The following is a 22,915-nucleotide window of genomic DNA, read 5'->3' as shown; positions in this document are numbered from 1 at the left end:
CCTGAATCCTGCTGGATAGGGATCCAGGTAATTTACCTAATTCAAGATTTTCTGTAGCTATATCTATTTATTTATATTTCAAATTTGTCACCACCCATCTCACCGTATCTCAACTACTCAACAACCTTCCCTAAAAAGGAAAGGTTAGAGACAGAATAGCCAAGTTGAGCAATAGCTTCTTGAGGAGGGCACATTTCCACCTCTTTCAAAATGGGATTAAATGCCTTAAAGATGTTTTATCTTCCAGATGCTGTGCAATTCTTTACAATGGCCCAGCAACCAATCCTTCAGCCTGGATTTCCCAACAGAGAACTGATAACTTCAAACGTACTGCGATGGCATAGATTTGAATTTGAACTCTTACTCATGTTCCAACACACTTATTTTTCTTACACCACCAGGACTCTAGGTATCTCATTTCCATTCAGATTTATTGGAAACAATAAAGAAATGGCTTGCCACTGCTTTCTTTCAAGACATTTTTCTGACATATCAGTCTAACCAGTCCTGGTGATCTCCCATTCAAGTACTCACCAGGTCTGATCCTGCTTAGCTTTTTGAGATCAACCAAAGAACTCTAATTCTACTTAATTTTTCCTCTAGACCAAGTGATTGGGAGAGAACTAGCAGCCACCAAGAGGTAAAATTAATTAAAAGCTTTTTTTTAAGTAACTGGAAGAGTAAGATTTGACCTATGCTTAAACTGTTACTGTTAGAAGATACATACACGACGAATTACAAATGGGGGTTTGTCTGTTTCTTTCCTGAAATCAAAAGGCCCTAGGTCTAAGTGAGCCAGGCGCTGTCTGACTTGCAGAAGCTCGCACATTCGCCTTTTTGTATAAGGAGAAGGGGATCGAGAAAGAGATGCTATTGTGGGTTGCTCATAACTCTTCGTTGCTGAACAAGGCCTGTTTCTCTCAGGTGAGGCTGTGTTCTTCTTTGAAGATCTGATCTGTCGCATTCCTTCTGTAGATGAATGAAACAGCCCATCTAAATTATCCTGAATTAAAGGAAGAAATTATTAAGACTAAAAAGCTTCAAAGTATTTGCTCTCACTACTGAACATATCACAGCCAATAATTATCTTGCCTGATATCTCCATAATTAATGGATAACTCTGAGTTCACATATTTTCCCCTAAATTTAAAGCTCAAACAATCCTTCTCAATCTATTAAAAAAAAAAAAAGGGGGGGAGAGACAAGGAAAAAAAGCCAAGGGGCAATAATTTTGTTAGGCTGACATTTTTTTCTAACCATATTGCCTGATGAAGAGTTCTTGGAAACTTGACAGTTTTTAACTGTTTTGTAAAACTTCAACCAGCTTGATAAGTTATTATCTTAGCTCCTGAATGAAAGGCAGCATATAAATCTAACAAACATTTTTTCCCTGTATGTTGCCTACTATCTAACACCACTGTCTCAGCTGCCCTACGTGTATAGTATAATGACCCATAAGTTGTAACATCCATTTTCCATGGTCTGAAAGAACAGCAAATTTACCTCAAGTAGCTGAAAAATGAATAGTAAAAAGCCGAAGTTATTTTTTTCTACCACCAGTACTTATTGATTACACCCAGAATTACACAGAGTGAAGGGAACATTTATCACAGGAATAACATTTCATCTTGCTTACATCAGTACAGTAAAATTATGCAGTTGATTGTCTAACACCTTTTAACTATTTTAACTGTTTTAATAAGCATGCAAGATTTTACTCAGCAATCTTTCACTTTCAAACAATCTTTTCAATTCAAACAACCTTTTGATTAAGAATGAAATTTACAGGAAGCTTCATAAGAGGTGTTTCAACAAAACAAACCACCTAAAAATAACACTTTGTTATATTTATAATATTAAATCTAGAAATTGTTTGCCATTTAAATTATACTAACCTGCTTCTGAGCTTTTGCTGAACTTAACAGGCTTTCCGAAATAACACAAGTTGTGTAAAACTTCAATTTTGGTGCAATTCCCTAGGAGAGAGACAATAATAGAACATCAAGCTCCAACTGAATAGATAAATGATAACAAAGAAGTAAATGTCATATACTGTAACAAACTATTCCTAATTTTAATAATTTCCTTTGTTAATTTCAGCCTGTAATAAAAATAATTAGAACAGACAGAACAGCAATGGTAAATGTCAAGAAGATAACATTTACATTGCTGACAATTCAATTACTTGTGATTATATTGCTTTTCTACAACAATTACAGTCTGACGTTTATTTCAACTTGTTGCTTTGTCAAAAGCATTTCTCAGGAATGTTCATGGCATATTACATAGTACTAATTAAAAGCCAAGCCATTCTGTTCAGCCTTCATTTACATCACTTCTAAACTTCTTGAGTTATATACTAGAGAAACTGGGATATCTTTTCTGTCAAATAATTTACAATTTTTTCCATATTTATATTCCGCATATTAGTCCTGGTCAAAAGACATTGCTTACAACATTCTTCCCACCTTCCTAAAGCAAACAACCAACCCCTCAGTAGAATGGCATGCAGTAAGAGGTGTTGCACTTCCCTTCCTGAACTTGGGCACAGTATCTTTACTCAGAGCTTATTTAAGTAAGGAGTAAAATTTTAGGTTTCATACAAAGTAGAGTCCAATAAAGTACAAATCAAAACATTTCTGATCCATGAACATCAGCAGATAGGTAATATTAGAAAATATGTATATGAAGGAAAGTCTTGTCTTCCTGATCTATACCTAATCATATGGCTTATTCATCAAGCCCACTATTATTTACTCTGAACAGCACCAGATTTCTGGGGTCTTAAGAGAATTATTTTATCTTGTTAATGATCCTTTTGACCAGAGATGCTAGGTTTTGAATTTCAGATTTTTCAATGGAAAAACCATATCTGGTTATAAGCTATGATACATCTCTTTGCTCTTTACAGTGTGTGACAGTAAAAACAAAGGAGAAATACAGATGCAAAAGTACATCCCCAACTCACTGATTTAGCAACACATACCAAATTAATTTCCTGTGAGCAAGCAGAAGGAAGTTTATTCTCAATGAGAAAAAAAAAAACAGTTTTCCAACAGAGAACAGGAAAAATAAATCATATCTTAGCCTGCTAGGCCATAATGGTTTGCATTTCCAATTTTCAAGATGTTCTTTGACTTCCCTTTTCTACAACTCTGAGATTCCCTGATAATCTCCCATCCAAGCACTGTCTAGGATTGACCCTGATAAGCTTGAGTTCAGACAAGTTACATTATGAATAAATAATTAAAAAATTGTTCTAAATTATTAATTACTAAGTAATCAGTCAAATAAAACCCAAATATAGCTCAACAGTTGATTTTTGTGTTCTTGTAACATATTATATGAATGTGTACTTACTGTAAAACCATAGGCCTTTTTCATTAAAACCTCACGAACTGAACTTTGTTGTTGATGGATAAACTTAGGAGCAGGAAAAAGGAAATCTCTTGTATTTTCTTCATATCTGGCTAGAATTTCTCCCACTGAAAGTAAGTTATATATTTTAATTGAAAAGCAGTAACTACACATTCATACATACATACACACGTAGAGAGATGCAAGCATGGAAGCGTACATAAAGAGACCATGATACAACAAAGCTAAGAATTTTTAGATTCCCTTGATCTTAATAAAACATACATATAGAATCTTGTCCTTGCCTGCTAATGCCACAGAGTAATATCCATTAGATCAGAAAAGCCTATAATAGTACTAATCCAATATGGGAACCAAAAAACTATCTTAAGAAATTTGTTATGCTGATATCCAAAGCTAATAATAAATATAGCTTTCTTTTGTGGAAGTGAAATATTAAACATATTATTTTGATCTTGGAATTCACCAACAATAAAACTTTCTAATCTAGAAATTAATGAAAATTAGGGTTGATTCGTAAAAATTATGGCTTTTTGAAATGCAATATGTGTCTTTAAATAAATAAATATTTGTTTGCATAACCATACATTTTTTCCTAACTAATGATTCCTTCCTAAGAAGGAAAACAAAATTATTGACAAGAGCTAACATTATCAACCCAAATCTGAAGTTCAACAGTTTTGTATATATGTTTGTGCATCAACTCAGAAAATCCTACTTGAAAATTATGGATCCAAATTTTTGTACAACAGGAAATCTGGAAGGACTGTAAAGGGGTTTCCGGTTTTTTTCTTTTTTTAAAATAATTGCTTAATTCTTTTAAGGAGCCAAGATAATCAGAAAGAAAAGAACAGAAGGTAGTATTGCTATTGCCCAGTTTCTACTGATACCATGAAGGGCTCTGATGGTCAAAGAACTTTAGCAGGTATTCCAAGAACATAAAAAATTTTCAATGGGAAAAAATATTTTGAATGATACTCAAGCTTGGACTGAAAGGAAAATGCTTAGTGGGGTTTTTGTTTGTTACTATTTCTACTCCATTTCACTAACTGGAAGTCAAAACTGAATAACTGCAGAACCAATTATCTTAATACTGCAAAGACAAAAATTGGTTATAACTACTGACCACTACACTTTGATCAGCATTTCTTCTTAGGCCCTACATTCAAATATGTTGTTCACATATAAACTTTGTACATATATCTGAAAAAATGCAGGATACTGATCGCAATACATACATAGATTCTGCACTAAAGAATCAACACATGACATTTTGGGAAGCTGGGGGAATATTATGTATAGCTGGTATCTATCAATGGACAAAAGTCTTACCCTAAAAAACATTTTCTGAAGAACTATATTCTTTGGAATAAATTAATTATCCACAGAAATTTACCTTAGAACTGTGCTGATTTATGAAGATATTGATACTATACCTGGCGGGACAGTTTGTATTAATTCAAGCACTGATGCATCAGCTAGAAAAAGGGGGAAATTATAATCAGAAATAATTTTGATAACAAATTTTAAAAAACAATTAGAATATCTCTAACTTGAACAAAAACAATTTGTACAATTTTACTGCATTTGTTATTAGCATGGGCAGCTATTAGTTTCTGGAAAAAAGAGAGATGGCACAGTTTAGCTTCTAACCATCAAGATTCCCGTAAATTGGATTTACTGACCAGAAAATGAATCAGATAATCTAAATGCCAGTTTACTGTTACTCTTGAAGTAAAATCCTTTAGTTTTTTACCAGGAGGATTGTTAAGAGGAATATTCTTTGTCCAATTGTTGGTTTTTCTACCCCACATTAGGTAGAGATGAAGAAAACCCAAAGTATGTATTTTCCAGTAACCTATGAAATAATATTGAAAGCTGCAGGTATCAGGCTAGGTTAGAAACTGGAAACACAACTGATATTTGATCTATGGAACAGAGTCCTCTCTCTCTTTATTACAAAATAGGCCCCTGTCTTGTTAAGACTAAAGTATGAGACAATGCAGAATCATAATTCCCTTGAAGTTGGAGAATGTTCAGTGCTGAGTGGACCTCAAGCATTTTGATCAGTAGGTAGATGTATACCATATTCTAAATAATAATATACCTTTTTTCAGCACTATTCAGTAAGAACATGTAACTAATTTCTGAGTTTAGCTGCTTTTAATACATAAATCTGGCAGATGTCAGGTGGTGGATGAATGCTTTTGCTTTCAAACTTTTATTTTCAACTCAAACCAGGTCTAATAATCTCTTATTTACTTTGACTGTAGTCTTGCACACCACTATCTGGAAACTTAGTGGAACTTACTTCTGAGGGAGTAGGATGCATAGCTAAGTATTTAATTAGTATATCTGTACCCAGTATTTTGGTCATAAGGGAACTCAAGGCAATTTACATGGAATCTGCAGAAAGTCTTTTATTTTAACACTAACCAGATTCAGACCTATTTAGGTTCAAACAGGTTGGCTATTTTATATGCCCTTAGTTGAAAAACAAACTGATGAGCACCTTAACAAATGAAAAATAATGAACCTGAATGTATTATAATTGACACTCTGTCTTAAATCTTATTCTCTTTTCAATCATCCTTTTTGTACCCTATAATAGTTAATACTGTGGAAATGGGAAGGGGGCCTATGACAAACCTCTAAAAATATGTATGCTTCAGTTATTTAAAAGTAGCAGATGCTCCTAGAAAATATACCAAATAGTTCTACATATAGTCATCTAAAACATCAATGAGGTGTTCCAATGAAAACAAACATTTTTCTTATTTTTTTAATAGCTTAATTTGAATTTCAATTATTTTAGAGAAAATTTCTAGTGCATTAGATACTATGATTGAGCATCTTCTGAAATCTCCAATTGGTTTTTGATGTTGTATATTTTAAAATAATTTGTACATGGAATAAAAAGTAATCAAAAAACAAAAATCCAAAAACCTACTTTCAAAAAGTTCAACAAGATCTCCTGGGTCAACTACATCAGTATATACCTAAAATGAAAGTTTTAGAAAATGAAATGGAACAATTCTGCTAAAACAATCCTGAGGACATTGACAAACATGATCACTATAATAATCTAGAGTAGCAAGATGAAAGTTCTTTCAGGGAATAAAACAATCAAACAACATCATCAACCTCTCACTGCAACAGAATCCTCTTTCTAAGAAACAGCTGTTTTCTCTGTTGACTTCTGATCTGTTTTGGTATTGTTTTTGGGTCTTAAATTAAAAATTATCATAAATAATAGGTGCAAGTCTCATACTTTCAACATGGAAAAAAACCCCCTCCTTGTTAGAAAGTGAGTAATTTTATTTCACTCTAGTAAAGGAAGGAACATCACTTATGTTTATTCAGTCAGAGAGTTAAGAGTGCATTCAATACAAGTCTACTCAGAAGTAAGTCCTGCTAAGTTCAAGAATATGTACTTCCAGGCCAACATAACCAACTGGGAATTAGTCCCAATAAATTGAGTATGACTTGTTCAGTGGAGACATGTTTAAGATTCGATAATTAAAGTTTGATCTTATGTAGTATGAACCCAGAAAGCAAGGCAGGAAGGTCTGTTAAGACCATGGTGTGGTTATGATGTCAGGATTTGCAATTCTGTGCCTGTGCTGAAAAAGTGAAGGGATACTTTATTTACTACAGTGTCATCATCAAATGAAGCAGCACACTGAATCAATTAATACACTAACAAAGGATGGAATATGCAAGTTTGAAAAAAAATGTAAGTTTTTTAGAACTATCTTGAAATAACTTGCACTTTAAAATGCACAGTTTTGATCCAAACACAAGCACTAAGTTCCCATGTGGATGAGTTTCCCTGCTGACTGATACTGAAGACATCCATTTATGCATAATAGCTATAGCTACACAGATTTACCATGTTGATGATAATTCTTATGCAGACAAAAATATGCTTTGCAATGTAAAGAACCACGAATCAAGACTGTCAGAAAAATACCGTTACTTAGTAAATATAAAGAATAATGTACAGAGTGTCTATAAAGCCATATCTGTAAAGATTGCTATGTGTATCTTCACAGAATTTTCCTCTCGTTTTTTAGCAGTTCTTTCCAATAGTTCACATACTATAGTTCACTCATACCATTCAGGGACTAAACTGTCCTATTAACCAAGTGACTGTAAAGATGAATTGATATTTCTATAAATAGAATATATGTAATCAGTATCTATGTTCTTCAACAATTCACAGTCAGCATTTCTTCCATAAACAATACCCTGAGCTATTAAAAAACAAAAATACCTTGAAAATAAAAAAATACAAGCAAAACCTATAATACTTATATAAATATTTAATACTTGCATAAGCATTAATTCAAAAATAAACTAATGTGCTTAAGTCAGCTGAAAATGAAATATTAGAGAAATATGTCTAAGAATGTGTTGAAGAAACTGCTGGAAGATTAATTATATTTTAAATGTTAGTCATGATATTATAAGTACCTACTTTTTCAAACATTAATTTCTCATCAAATATCAGGGGAAATATTGCACGAACACATGAAGTTTTCTTATGCTGTCCAAAAATACAGGCACTGATGTAGACATCATCTCTGGATTTCAGTGCAACACCTGGGCATGTTACCTAAAAGAGCAATTATCCATAATAGTTAACTACAACTAATGTTAACAGCATAACATTTAAAGCCCTGCAGTCCACTTCATGAAATGTACAGTAAATATAGTGAGCATTAGGAAAGCAATAGTGATGACAATACAAACATCCTGGGTACCTGTAAACTGACACAGTGTGTTAAACACATGTAACTACAATCCAAGCCTCAGGAAATTGAACTTTTTAATAAATTGCAATTGGTTTTATGCAGTCTATGGCATCATCCTTTAAGCATTCCTTGCTCAAGAATAGCTACTTTAAAGTCAAAGGCAATAGTATGGGGGAAGCTGAAATCTCCCACTGTTTGCAGAATACTGCTATTTCTGATATCAGACTTGTGTTCATTTATTCTTTTGGGCCAAAACTGGTCTGCTTGTACTATTGTTTTCAAATGACAGTATATATCTTAGTAGAAGGTGAGTGGATGAATAAATGCTTGATATCATGGGTAACATTAACAACCTTGTAACACTAATTTCCAGAGTAAATGTGGGAAGTCAGTATCTGGACATCTTGTAGAAGCTGATAGCTATATTATATTCTTTATATGTGTCTTGCTGTTTCTAGGAGTAACTCAGGGGGCGGAGGGGTTGTTTGTTACCAAGGATAGATTTGCTACCTAAGAACTAAGAAATGAAAAGATCATTCTCCCAAGATCATTGATAATACTATTGGATGGTTTTAGATGAAAACAATCATGTCTATTAGAATAACAAATAAGAAATGCTAAGAATTCTATTGGAAAATTGCTATTAAGATGTTTGGTCTAAATGTTAAAAAAAACAAACCAACAACTGGAAAATATGGTAAAATAAACAAACTTTGGAAGCAATAAAAATTGTCATTATAGTACTTGGAAATAATAAAGAGACAAAGACAGCTTTGCAAATCTTCTTGGGTTCTTCATGCAAGAACTTGGGTTTAAAAAAAACCAAGTGCAGATTTTTTTTAATAGCTATATTCTGGATAAAAAAATGATAAGAATATTTTATGATATTATATTAGGAAGATCTAAATAAGATAGTTCACGTAAGTGATACACAGGTAGTCCTCGTTTAGCAACCACAATTGGGACCGGCAACTTGGTCATTAAGAGAAGCGGTCAGTAAGTGCTTACAAACTTACTTCAGCTTTCCTTTGCTTTACAGACATACAAAAGTCACAAATGTGAGGACTGGTTATAAAGTTACTTTTTCATTTCTGTTGTAACTACAAACGGTCACTAAATGAGTCAGTCACTAAATGAGGACTACCTGTACATCAAAACCAGATGTACTAGATGGAAGAATTATAAGAAAGGGGTAATTTGTTATCTAAGAATAGTTGAAGATGGCATAAAACCTAAATATCCCATAATTGTTAAATTCATGTTTAATTAAAATAAGATTGAAGTAAGAGTTTTTGCAATACACAGCAAGGAGCTCACAAAGTTATAGATTGCACATGAAGTCAAATCTATATACTGCACTGAGCAAGGGTGCAAAAAAAAAAAATCCTTGAGATACATGTGGACTTCCAAAACCCCTTCTTTAGCCATAGGATGGACAAGATGAAAAAGAATAGTCCTCTCTAGCACTGGGAAATGTGATTGAGGGATATTTAGAAGCAAAATGGTTCTCTCAAGCCATGCAGAGGCTTAGAACCCCCATTAAAACCCTGAATCCATTCCCCAAAAGCCTGGTCCCAGTTCACTCACAATGATTAAATAACATAAGTGTTGCACTATGACACAAGCTCCGTGATGATAGAATGTCATGATGTTGAACACAAGTATGAAATGAAAAAAGCTTACATCACAATGCACAACACAGCTCTCATCATTTTTATGAAAGCTGTGGATCTTGCAGATGCAGAAATCCACCCACTTTTGGAGCCTGATTCTTTGTGTACTGTATTAAATTTGGTGTGACCCTTAAGATGAAAGAAGCTATGCAGCACTGCTTTAATCTATGGTTTGTTTCTTGAATAAGCCAGCCCACTATGTCAAACCAAACAAATCACATTATGGCTTACTTACCCATCCATCCTGGGAGAAACGATGGGTGCTTCCCCACTTTTGTAAAAGAAGGGGAGCTGAGACCTGGAGACATTGTTTTTCTGTAATGGCATCTGTGTTTTGAAATAGCTCCCACTTGAAGCTAGATTAACCCCCCTCCTTGGTAGTCTTCTGGAAATGCTGAAGATGGGAATTAAGTTGGGATTATCTATCAAAGATTATTACTTAGGTTTATTGTTTGTTGCTCTGCTTGAAATGGAATTATATTGTTTTAATATGGCATATGCTTACATTACCATAAACATTCCAATTTCTGAAAGTATGATTTACCGTTATGTGTCACTGTTATGTGTTGTAAACCACTGAGAGATCTTGACAGTTATGAAGGTATGCAATAAAAAAAAAGAAAAAGAAACACTACAATTTGTGAACCACGAAATCTCTAATATTTGCAGATTATTTTGTGTATCAGTTTAGCCTTCTGACCTATTAGAGGGACAGACAGACATTGTAGCATAAAAAAACTTTTACCAAAAAGAAAATAAGTACCCCCACCTTACCAAAGAGGAGAGAAACCAATCATAGTACCAATTTCAGGAACAGCAGTGGTTAAGTCACTGAAGTTAGTATGTACTGATTTTATAATTCAAACCAGGTGCAAATATAAACCATCAGGACAGTGTTCCTCAAAGTGTGGTCTGAGGACCCCCAGGGGTCCCCAAGATCCTCTCAGGGGTCTGGGAAATCAAAATTATTTTCCAGCCTATGTTGAAAAATAATACAATATTAAAATCCCATCAAACAATTGTGAGAAGCAGTAGTGGCAGCAAATGCGCCAATTTTAATTTTTAATACAGTAAATATTGATAAATATAACTCATACAAACAAAAGCTCTTTTGGGGTCCTCCATAATTTTTAAAAGTAGGGTCGGGAGAGGAAAATGTTTAAGAAACACTGCATTAGGAGGATATGATTTCTAAGCCATATCTGGGCAGCATAAAAGAAGAACAATTAGGTCAAAAATCAACATTAAAATAAAACAATGAACAACTTTTTAAAAAACTGCAAAGGTAGAAAATGTTTAGTCATTCTGGAATGATTTTATGAGGAAACACTGCTTTTTAGTGTTTTATTTTGTGCACCTGAATTGCAACAAGATTCAAGAACTGATCTATAATATACACTTGTAGAATTCAATGGCTTTCAAATGTACGCTTGAATCTTTCATGCTTGGTCCTTCCTACCCAGCCCCCTGCCCTGTACCTTCAAGTCATTGTTGATTCCTAACAGCTGCCTGGACTAGTCCCTGCAGTTTTCTTGACAAGGTTTCAGAAGTGGCTTGTCACTGCCATCTTCCTAGGGCTGAGAGAAAATGACTGGCCCCAGGTCACCTAGCTGGCTTTGTGCCTAAGGCAGAACTAGAACTCACAATCTTCCAGTTTCCAGCCTGGTGCCTTAACCACTACACCAAACTGGGTCTCTTGGTCCTTCCATGTAATCTTAATTCTAGCTGATTACATGAAAATTGTTATTTTAGGAAAATAAAATATTTCATCTTTCATATGTGTGCTGGTGTTACATCAAGCAACAGTATCTATTTGATTATGTCTGTGCATGGAAGCTAAACAGGATAGGCTTGGTTAGAATTTGGATTGAAACATTCAGGAAATCCGAAGGCTGTAGGCTAAGCTGGGAAATTGAAAAAACTTCCTGGACAAAGGCAACGGCATCACTTCTGTAATATGCCAAGAAAACCACATGGATATATCCATGCAGTCAGCAGAAGCTGAGCTAGATTCAAAAGAGATTTTACTCCCCCCTCACCCCCAAATATGGATACATTTAAGAAACAGAAATCTTTCTCCTTTAGAAAGTGATAATGCACTCAGTGGAGGTATGAGAATCTGATTTGATATAGTGAAGGCAAAGAATGCTACAACCTACTAAACTGAATAGTATTGTGTTTCATGTGAAGATTAAAAAAATAGATACTGTAACAAGTAACTTATAGTGAAATCATAGTCCAGTGTAGATATAATGGGTTAAATGAATACAGGATTCATTGCAATATACACTACATACAGGATTCTCCTTCTCATCCTGAAACTCATAAAAGAGAAGAGAAATACAGGCTTTCAAACATAGAAATGAAAATACTTCTAAGTATTTGAACAGCACTGAATTTAACCAACTGACATTCTTCATAAGGAGGGATATAGAGTGCAAAGAAGGCAAACAACTGTGTTTTAAGACTGTAACTGGCCAGGAACAAGAAAGATGCCCGGATACAGTCTAACTGTTAGTTCACCACTGAGGAAAGGGGAACTGAAAACAGAGAGCCGATTTTCTAAATGCAGCTACATACTAACAGGGATGCCAGATCTGGGCTGTAAAAACCCAGGTGTCCCCTGAATGGCTAGTGGGCATCCTGATTTTTGCAGATACTCTATGGAGAATCATGAGGTTAAGAGCATCATTCTCTCTGGAAGAATCCTCAGCTGCTGAGTGCCGGGGGAGAGAGAGTAAAAACAGGCACTCCCGGGATCTGCCCACTACGAAGCCGCCACCTCCTCCACCGGCCTTCAGATGAAAGCGCTGCTCTTGAAAGAGGGGCGAAGCCTCGGGTCGGCGTCTCCGCAACAAGAACGGCAACCCTCCAGCCTTCCCCACATCGCCTCGTCGAGCTCCCCGCTTTCTCGAAGTTCCCCCCAACCCCGCTCACCAGGCCCCGACACAAAAACGCCCGTAGAGATATAGCGCCTCTCAACAGCGAGCAGGGCCCTCCAAGGCGCCTTTAGGAGCTCCGCCCCGGCCCCCCAGGCCTCCTCACCGTGCGGATATGCAGCTCCAGAACGCAAACGAAACCTTTGCAGGGCGCCATAGGGCTCCTTTTGTCTCTCAGCCGCCAGAAGAGCAGGGCAGGCTGAAGAGAGACGGGGGCGGGCGGGACCCTGTTCCGGCCCTTCACAGTACACGTTGCCCGTCTAGGCCCGGAGCGCGCCCGACAGCCTCTGTTTCCATAGCGCCGGAACGCTAATGGGGCCCCTGAGGGTAGGAGCGAGAAGGCGTGGCTAACGTATCCACGGCGGGTTGGGAGGGCAAAGAAAGCTGAAGAGGACCAAGCTGCCGTCACTTCCGGTTCCAATAGCGGGCGTTATCATCCCCTATTGACCGGATAAGAATAGGAAAACTTTTCTGTTTGTATGTTTTCAATTTGGCAGATGAGGAAGGAGGAGGAGAACAAGGATCTTCTCGTTTTGTTATACTGGACGAAATGTAAATTTCTAAGATTGTCCAAAATTATAAAAGAAGGTCTTATCTGGTTACCGTTCCTGTGATTCCCCTTAAAATAAGTGGGCTTTTTTTAATGTCAGCCTTCTAATTAATTAATAGAGCAATCCATGGAAAGGTTTTAACTTACAACTGATGCTTAATACTGATACCATTTTAAGATATTAAGTGATGGAATGCTGTAGTGCATTTTACAAAGTAGAAGTCAATGTTGTCAGAAGAAGAGGCTATCGTTAACACTTTTTCCCACCTTATCTTTTAATTATCAGAGCAGACCGTAAATGTCCTCAAAGATAAACACATGGATTGCTTTCATTTAGAAAACAAACTCTGCTGAATATAGTTGAAACTAAACTAACTAGAATCCAGTTAAATGCCAGGGTGTAGTTGGAAACCTTACCTTTATTCCTTTAAATCCAGGTGAAATATACTTAATCATTATGTTGAAGTTTCAGTGCATACAACATGTTGGGATCATCTAATTTCCTTTTTTTCTAGAGCATTATAGTAGGCCAGGGACACTGACAAAAATAGTTGGCACCAAGAAATAGAACTAGATGTTTGGCATCAAGAAATAGAACTAGTTTCTTTTTGGCTAGTGAATGGGGTCAACATGACACATGGGAAACCCCTTAAACCCCTGGCCCTCAAAGTTCCTGGAAGCCCACATGAGAAGTAGTGGAGATGGAGGTAGGACTTAATTGTGGATGAGGTGCCTGATCTGGTGTATATAACCAACACCTGAGTAGGACTGGGGGGAAGAAGGTCTTGGAGATGTACCTACCCAAACTTTAGGTTTGGCATCAGCCTAGAATTCAGTGGAGGGAGTGGCTATTTTCACCCATAAGTCATTGAGTGCTCTCAGAGGTGCTGTGCCACAAATACCTGGATATCAGACACTTTGTTAGCTTTTAGGGAACAGTTAGGATTGTTCCTATAGTACTGCCCTCCTGCTGCACAACATCCTCCCTGCCTGACCTGCTTGATTCCAGTGCCAGGTTGACATGGAACATGGACTAACATCCTCAGCGATTTCAACTTGCCACCAGATGATGTTGTATCCAGGCAGCTCAGGAGTTTATGGCCACTATGGCAACTATGGACCTGTCCCAAGTTATCAGAGGCCTGATGTATACTAGTGGTTATACTTAAATCTGGGTCAAGGTTACCTGGTCCTTGATGGGGAGAGACAAGTCACAGGAACATCTACAGAGCCACTGTGAAAAATACTTTAGCTTTCTGGCAGATAAAGTAGTTCAAATCCACTCAGAATTGGATTCTGATTGGACTAGTCCAGTGGAGGTACCTGGGGGACAATCGTGAAGGGTAACTGTGACTCCGGATGAAGTGAACAGGGTCCTACAAACTCTGAGCTCAACCAGTTTTGCTGGGAGCTCAGTAGCAGCTAGAAGAGGAACAAGCACACTGAAGCAGCACCTTATCTCAACTATTGTAGGAATATAAGGAAAAGTCTTAAAAGTTGTATTCCATTTTACAGACTTTACAGACTTTACATATTTATACAGTCTTTATGCATTTTATAGACTTTTGCTTGAACTAAGTATTAAAGGACTGTGTATCACCTTGCAAGTCCTAGATGGGTGAAAAGCAGTAGCCTGTGGTTGGGGGAAGGTGTGTGCTGCAATAAAGCATTTTGTACAGGTTTGCTATGCTGTGGTGTTTCCAGCCCTTTGAAAGCAAAGAACCCTCACATGAACAATGCAGATTAAAGTGGAATGATTATGTCCTGTGATTTGGAAGGTGTACTTTTGTAGATGCAGTCTGAAATTACATGTGTCTTTTTTACAGCCAAATCACACTACTGTACTGAGTTATATATAGTCTACGATCAAGTACTATTCTCAAATCTTTTTCCGAAGCATTATTATTAAGTCAGGTCTTGTGTATTAGTTCTATGCTCAGTGATACTTACTTGAGTACTGATAGCTCACTACATCAAATGTTTAATATGACATATTAAAAAAAAAATATGGATACCCATTTTAATTAGATGACATGGCGGAGAGTAACATTATTTCAATTTGTTAAACTGCATCTTTATTATTTGTATTTTAGTTTGATTCTACCTAACTCCTAATGCCTTCCAGTGAAAGTAAAAATCTGCAAGGCTTGATGGACAATTTGTCTTATGTGGAATGGCGTTTCATCTGTTCATCCCTGATTAATTAATTACCAGATTAATAGTACATTTCACAGTAACCAAATTACAGTTTGTACAAATGGGTTTAGTCAAGAGAAGAAGCCAAAAATTTTAAAATGCAACAATCCAACAGACAGGCAGAATGTTATTTAAAAAGAGAAATTATAACTGGATCTAGAAGGAGCAAAATTAATCAAATTATTGAAGTGTAATGAAACAGGGCTGATAGAATGATACTGTAGATTATAGATGAGATTAGAGAATGAAGATTACCTGGGCTTCCAGGTGAGGACCTATGGCAGGTTAGATGTCCCTGTGAGCATCTCCACAAGCGGGGACAGCACCGTGGTGAAATTGGCGGCCAGGCAGCAGTTTCTGGCTGACGAAATTCTCTCCAGAGAAGGAGAGATTGGGGGATAGCCCACTTCTCTGGATAGCTGCTCCTAGCAAGGAGACCATGGGAATTTAGTTTCTTGTGGGTCGATTGTGAGTTGAGCAGCTTGGAGCCAAGGGAATAACAACATGCCCCAAATCACTGTGCAGCCCTTAAGGACACATGACCCACAAAAGCCTCACTTTCTTAAACACTGTAATGGTATGTGGGAAAGACCTTGAGAGAGAGGGCGAAGAGATGCTGCCTAGGGTCAGATAAGAGATTGCATAGCCTGCAATTGGATAGTGGGTAGAGCAAGAGGCTCAGAAGGGACCTTCCCTAGTTTCTCAGGCTGTAAAGGAGACAGTGGGATAATTGTATTGTCAGACTTGCAAGATTCTGTTAATGTAGCTTTATAATAAAATAGAATTAGCTTATCTGTTTGTGTTTCCTGTCTACCTTGTAAGGCTGACAAACACTTTAGGATATAATTAATTTACAACTTAAGAGAGATATTCTGAATGGCAGGAAAGAACAAAGACACTCGGTGGGCTGCCTTATTTTTGGAATTAAGAGGAAAAAAATACTATCTTAAAGGATTTTAATTTAAAAGCAAAAAGCTTAACAAGATTGTGATTCAAGAAAGTTTTAAATGGATAAAGGGGACAGTAATGTTAGAAAACAGAAGACTAATTTTTTTTCTGTTGAAAATACCTTTGAAAATAGTAAAATTAGACATACAGATGGACCTTTGTGGGACTGTTGATTGTTTATTACTAAGAAAAGTAGATAATTGGTGGATTTTACAAAATAAGAAGGGTAATATGAGCCAGACTGTGTGACTGTAACTAAGGACAGCTAATTGGGACTAAAGTGTTAAAGACAAAGGAAAGCAAAAGAGAGGAAAAAGAGACAGAGAGGGAGAGAGAGACAGAGAGACAGAGAAGCCTGCCTGTTATTTTCATTCTAGTAATTGACATACTTTCACTTTATCATAATGGCAACCACAAGAAAAGTAGCAAAAATACGAGAAGAAAGAAGAGGTTCACTAGAACAGCTTACAGATAAGGGCATTACACCAGATTTATTGTAGAAACTGTTTGAGGAATTTGGCAAGAAGATGATTGTAACAGTTGCCAATAGTTTGGATGCTTTTAAAAAAGAAATGGAGGAAGGATTTGCAGAGATAAAAAAGAATATGAAAGAAGAAGTTAAGAAGCCCTACAGAAGAATCTGTAGGATAATTGGCTGGAGATGTAAAACAAATTAATGACAAAATGGAAGTTTTGGAAAGTAAGGCAGAAATTGTAAATAGAGAGATGGAGAAAGATTTGGACAATTTGGCATTACTGGAACTGAGAGAAAAAGAGTTTTGTTTAAGATTTAGAGCAATTCCAGAAGACCATGAAGAAGAAAGATATCAGAGAAAAGATTAAGTCTCTGTCTAACTTTTTGGATTGGGATGAAGATGACACTGAGACAGAGATTGATAAGGTTTATAGGATCAATGCATGATTTGAAAAATTAAGAAATGTTCCAAGGGACGTCCTCGTGCATTTTGTCAGGAAGAAGACTAGAGATCAAGTTCTGCAGCAGCATTTTTATACTAGATTTAAGATTGATAATACAGATGCAATTGTATTTAAGAGTCACCTGTGATGAGATGGGTGGCTATATAAATTGGAGAAAGAGAGAGAGAGAGAGAGAGAGAGAGTCCAATTAGAATATTATGTAAGAGAAAGAGTATTTTTTTCTGACAAGCTTAAACAGAAGAAGATTCCATTTAGATGGGATAAGTTGAAAGGAGTGATTTTTACTTTTAAATAGAAAAGATTCAGACTGAACACTGTGCAGAAAGCAAGAGATTTTGGGGGGAAATTTAAAGAAAAATTGGAGAAAATGCAAATGGAAGTGACAGTGACAGATGTGACTGAACAAATGCAACAACAGATACAAGACACTGAAGATGATACCACATTGGGTGCTACAGGTATTGACGTTTCTAAAATTTTGGCATAACTATAGATTATAAATGCTTAACATGGAATATAAATGGAGCAAATACTCCTCAAAAGAGGAAAAAAATCATTATTTGAAAAAGTTAAAACAAGATGTGATTTGTTTATAAGAAATGCATATTAGGAAAAAAGATATAAAATACTTGAGTCACAAAAATTTGGATGAAGAATTTATTTCACCAGGAATGAAAAAAAGAAATGGAGTTGTTTTGTATATAAATTCTCAACTATATCCAAAACTTATATTGACTGATGATCACAGCAGATATTTTGGGGTGGAAGTTGATCTACAGAGGGCTAAGATTTTGATATTGGGAATTTATACTCCAAATGAAAATAAAACAGCAATTTATAAAGGACTTAGGGATAATTTATTGGACTTTCACTGTGTGAAAATTGGTGTTTCCTGGAAGATTGAAATGGGGTGGTTTCCCTACAAAAAGATTGAACTTCTAAGAAAAATATCAAAAATATTCGAGGCAAATTACCATTTTTTTTTAATTTACTGGATAATTTGGAGCTTGTTGATGTATGGAGATATAAAAATGCTGACTCAAAAGAATATAATTTTTCTGAAAGGCATAGATCTTTTTCAATAATAGGTATGATTTGGATCTCTAAGACTTTGGCTATTAACATTCATGAAGTAGAGACATTACCAAAGACTTTCTCAGACCACAATCCAGTGATTTTAACTTTTAAAAGAAAAAATGGCTCTTTTAGGTGGAGGTTGAATGAAAGATTGTTACAGAAGGAAATGGTAGTAGAGGATTGCAAAAAGAAGTTAAAAGAATTGTTTGAGAATCTTAATAAAGGCACAGAAATAAGAACAGTTTGGGATGCAAGCAAAGCTTTTGTAAGATTATATTTTATACAACGTGGTAGTGAATTTAAAAAGAAAAGGAAAGAGAAAGTACAAGTAATTATGGATGAGATTAAAAAAAGGAAGAAGAATGTTAAAAAATCCCCAGGGAGGACAACTATTCCCCACCAAATTAAGCTTCTGCAGAGGCAACTATCTATGTTAACAGTGAGAGAGATGGAAATAAAGATGAACTATGCAAAACAAAGAAATTTTGAATTTGTAAATGAACTGGGGAAATGGTTGGCATATAAATTGCAAAAAGAAAAAGTTATACTAAAGTTATAAGAAGGAAATACTGTAATAACAGATAATGCAAATATGTGAAAAATGTTTCATCAGTATTATTGCACTATATATAAAAGTCAAGAAATTTCCTCAGAAAAAGTGGATGAATATTTACATAAACAGAATTTACCAAAGATTACAGACCAAGACAATTTTTTAATGGACCTATAACGATAACAGAAGTGTGTGAAGCTATTAAAAAGACTAAACGGGAAAGGTACAGTACCTGGTCCAGATGGTTTGCCAGCCTCTTATAAATGTTTTGAGCATGAATTTTTACAACCTTTACAACAAATGATGAACATTATTTTACAGAATGGAAAGATTCCTGATAGCTGAAAAGGGATAATAATAGCTTTAACACCTAAAGCGGCCCAAGACCTGACTTTAGAAGAAGAAATTTTCAACCAATATCTTTATTGAATAAAGACTCTAAATTGTTTACACAATTCTGGCTGAAAGATTAAAAATAATTTTATCAGGACTTTATTCAGGAGGTTCAATGTAGGTTTTTACCTAAAAGACAATTACAAGATAATATTAGAAATATTTTGGATATTCTGGAGTATTTGGAACAACACAATGAAAAACAAGCTGCATTGATCTTAGATGCAGAGAAGGCCTTTGATAATTTGAACTGGATTTTCTTGTTTAGGGTTCTGGAACATATGAACCTTGAAGATAATTTTATTAAACAGGTAAGATCAATTTATACTTCACAGAAAGCACAAATAATTGTTAATGGAGAACTAACAAAACTTTAGTTACTTTAGTTACTTTAACATATAAGGTAAAACTGCCCATGCCTTAGAATATACTAATAGCACTTTGATCATATAGAAATAATACCCATGTAGCCTTTCACAGCTCTATAGCATGTTATATATTCATTACATATTTTAGTTGAAGAGATGGTACGACCTGTATTAGATTTTCTATATATAATAACTATTTTGAGAAGTGATCTATGGAAGTCTTTTCATTTTCAGGAAAGTCAAGCTACCATGACTTCTGGCAATACAGTTGATTGATACTGTAACTATCAATACCATAAAATTAGAACAAAGGACTATTGGGTGGATAATCACATATTCTGAAATACATTAATGAAAGATATTGTTTGTAAGCCATTGTCACTCATTTACATGACTGCCTTGTGTTTATGTCAGGTACATAATATAATATAATGGGGAAGTGGGGGGAAGAAGAGAACATCTTCAGTATTTTGTTTATCTCTTATTTAGATATATAAGGGCTTTTTAAAGTCTGAAAATATACGTGGAGCAGAAACTAAAAGCTAGCAGAAGATTGATTATAATATGACATTTTTCTGTAATATTGTTGTGGTGACTCATAAGGGAGTATTTTATGTTGAAATAATGACAACTCAGAAAGATCTGTCCCTGTAGTCCACCTTCTATTTGGCATGACAGTTTCCTAACTTTTATCACTTAGGAGTGTATAGCAATGAGTAATTTACTTGTCAAACTATTAAAGAAAAAATGCCATTTTACAATAATCCTGGTTGCCCATAAAAGTTGCCTACAGAAATCTATTATGAAATGATCAATGATTAATGACAGGAGTCCTTTTCTACAAAGACTAAATCAGAAGTGTGCAAACAGAGGATCCAAAGCAGCAAGTTGCCATCCAGAGTCTGTCCAAAGGTTTATTGATTTGTAATTTTTCATAGGCAATAAAGGAGAATGTGTGTGGAATAATTATATTGACTGTATTTAATTGATTAATTTAGGCCAGTGTACTCGTATTTGAATTTAAATTCAAGGAAATCTTGAATTTTTGTTTCTGTTCTGATCCAAATAAATGATTTGTTGTGCACCCTGTTTGCTTTTCAGAGTGTGCTCCCCAATATGCTTACAAAGACCTTATTTAATCCTTAACTTGAAAAACGTATCCATGCCTCTTACATTAAATGAATTTTGGTTTGACTTTTCAGTATCTTCATATAAGAAATATGTTTAGTGTCTGTAGAAAAGTTGGATTTTTATATTAAGAAGACTTGAAAGTCTTGGAGTAAGGATAAAAAGTTCAGTGAAGGTGTCAATGTAATGTGTATCTGTTGTAAAAAGGCCAATGGGGTGTTAGGGATAATAAGAAATGATATTAAAAAAAAAAGATGCCAATATCACAATGTCCTTATATAAATCAATGGTGTGACTGCATTTGGAATATTTTGCGCAGTTCTGGTCGCTACAGCTCAAAAAGGATATAGTGGAGTTAGAGAAGGTTCAGAAGAGGGCAACTAAGATGATCAAAAGGCTGGAGCAGCTTCTCTAGGAAGTAATGTAACATTTGGGGTTTTTTAGTCTAGAAAGGAGACAAATGAGAGGTGTCATGATTGAGGTGTATAAAATTACATATGGTGTGGATAAAGTGGACAAGGAGAAACTATTTTCCCCTTCCCAAAATACTAGAACCAGATTCAATAAAATTGAATCCTGGAATAACCAGGATAGACAAAATATTTTTTTACACAACACATAATTCAACTTTGGAATTCAGTACCACAAGATGTGGTGCTGGCTTCCAGCTCAGCTGGCTTCCAAAAATTGTTGGACAAATTCATGAAACTCATGAGGATCAATGGATATAGCCTTGATGGGAGTATGACTACCTCTGAAGGCCATCTGCTTAGAGACTAGTGGTTGGTCGCTGTAAGAACAGACTGCTGGATTAGATGGGCCAGGAGTCTGATCCAACAGGGCACTGCTTATGTTCTTATATTCTTAAGACTCTAGGCAGATTATTGCAATATGCATTAGTGCACTTTCATCATGGAAACATACAACTCTCTTTGTAAAAAAGTAAAGGGGACATTCAAGGAAACCATTAAGACATTGGTTAACTTTGTTCGGAATCTCTGATAACTCCAATCCTTAGGACTAGCATATTATATTAAATAATAATAATAATAATACCATCAAACAACAACAGCTGCCTATCCCAGGTCCTTGAGAAGGATTTGATAGGTGGATAAAAATTCCAAATCCAGTCTAAACATCTGGCTGACTGTGCGACCGACCATAATAATAATAATAATAATACAGAAGCTGTGACCTAAATCTAGGGATGAATGATGTTACTTCAGCTACAGCAGACAGAGAAATTTTGTCTGTAACATCTAGATATTATCATGTTACATACATGGCTTTTCTGGCAACTTATACAGAAACTCTTATCTACCAAAGTTACCCCACAATAAATCAATTCATCTTTATGGCAGGGAAACCTCATATTTGAGTTTCCTGACAAGCATGCAGGGTTTCTTTTCAGAAAAAAAAAAAGCTGCTTCACTGTATTTCTCAGTAGATTTTTGGAAAGGCCAGTGAGATACAGAATGAAGTATATAACTGGGATGTATTTCAGTATAAAAAGGTAAATTATATTTTGGGTTGGAAATACTCTGAAAATTGACGTTGAGGTAAATCGCAAAGGAAAGTAATTAACATTAACCAAATTGGGTAGAATAAGATTTATGTGATAAATATGAGCTGTGGAGCTGGAAGATCTCATCTGTACCTTGACTCAGAAAAGATACTATAGGTAGGATTACCACACACTGATGTTTTCCTAGATATGTCCTACTTTCATGTCCTTAAAACTCTGTTTTGTTGTGATTTTTAAATATACAAAAAAAATCTGGGATTCTGTTAACTGATTTATTGGTGCCTGCCTTAGTCCAGTCTGCTTAAGTGGATTCACCTTATAAAAAATTATGGAAGGCAGTCTCTTACGTTAGGAACTCAAAGAAATTTCAGAGTTGTCTGTATGCAAATATTTCCAGTATGGCTGACATTTGAAAACTATTTCTTTCACTCACACTTGACTGAGAAGTTATGGATGGTTTTGTGAGAATTATAACTTTCCCTCCCTCCCTC

General features: G+C 35.4%; 1 protein-coding gene across 3 annotated transcripts in view; it reads right to left on the bottom strand.

Moving 5' to 3' along the window:
* SPATA6 (spermatogenesis associated 6) overlaps nt 1-13,106 on the bottom strand; it is a 39,524-nt gene extending 26,418 nt beyond the window's left edge. For 2 of the 3 annotated variants that reach the window (XM_015888990.3, XM_088153404.1), the window contains exons 1-7: nt 12,854-13,106; nt 7,859-7,996; nt 6,329-6,377; nt 4,815-4,856; nt 3,361-3,485; nt 1,896-1,976; nt 728-1,003 (exon numbers count right to left, since the gene is read on the bottom strand). In XM_015888990.3, coding sequence (XP_015744476.2) covers nt 728-1,003; nt 1,896-1,976; nt 3,361-3,485; nt 4,815-4,856; nt 6,329-6,377; nt 7,859-7,996; nt 12,854-12,904 — 762 coding nt within the window. In that variant the 5' untranslated portion in view covers nt 12,905-13,106. Of the gene's footprint in view, nt 1-727; nt 1,004-1,895; nt 1,977-3,360; nt 3,486-4,814; nt 4,857-6,328; nt 6,378-7,858; nt 7,997-10,043; nt 10,203-12,853 lie in introns of all 3 variants that reach the window. The other variant, XM_088153405.1, reaches the window with a different exon arrangement.
* Nucleotides 13,107-22,915: the final 9,809 nt, after the last annotated feature.

The sequence above is a fragment of the Python bivittatus genome, unplaced genomic scaffold (genome assembly GCF_059951505.1).
Source record: "Python bivittatus isolate LINGU-HERP-01145 unplaced genomic scaffold, Pbiv_v1 ctg000700_np1212, whole genome shotgun sequence".
In the NCBI taxonomy this organism is placed as follows: Eukaryota; Metazoa; Chordata; class Lepidosauria; order Squamata; family Pythonidae; genus Python; species Python bivittatus.
Note: the sequence above shows the minus strand (reverse complement) of the source record. Positions and strands in the feature narration are given on the sequence as shown.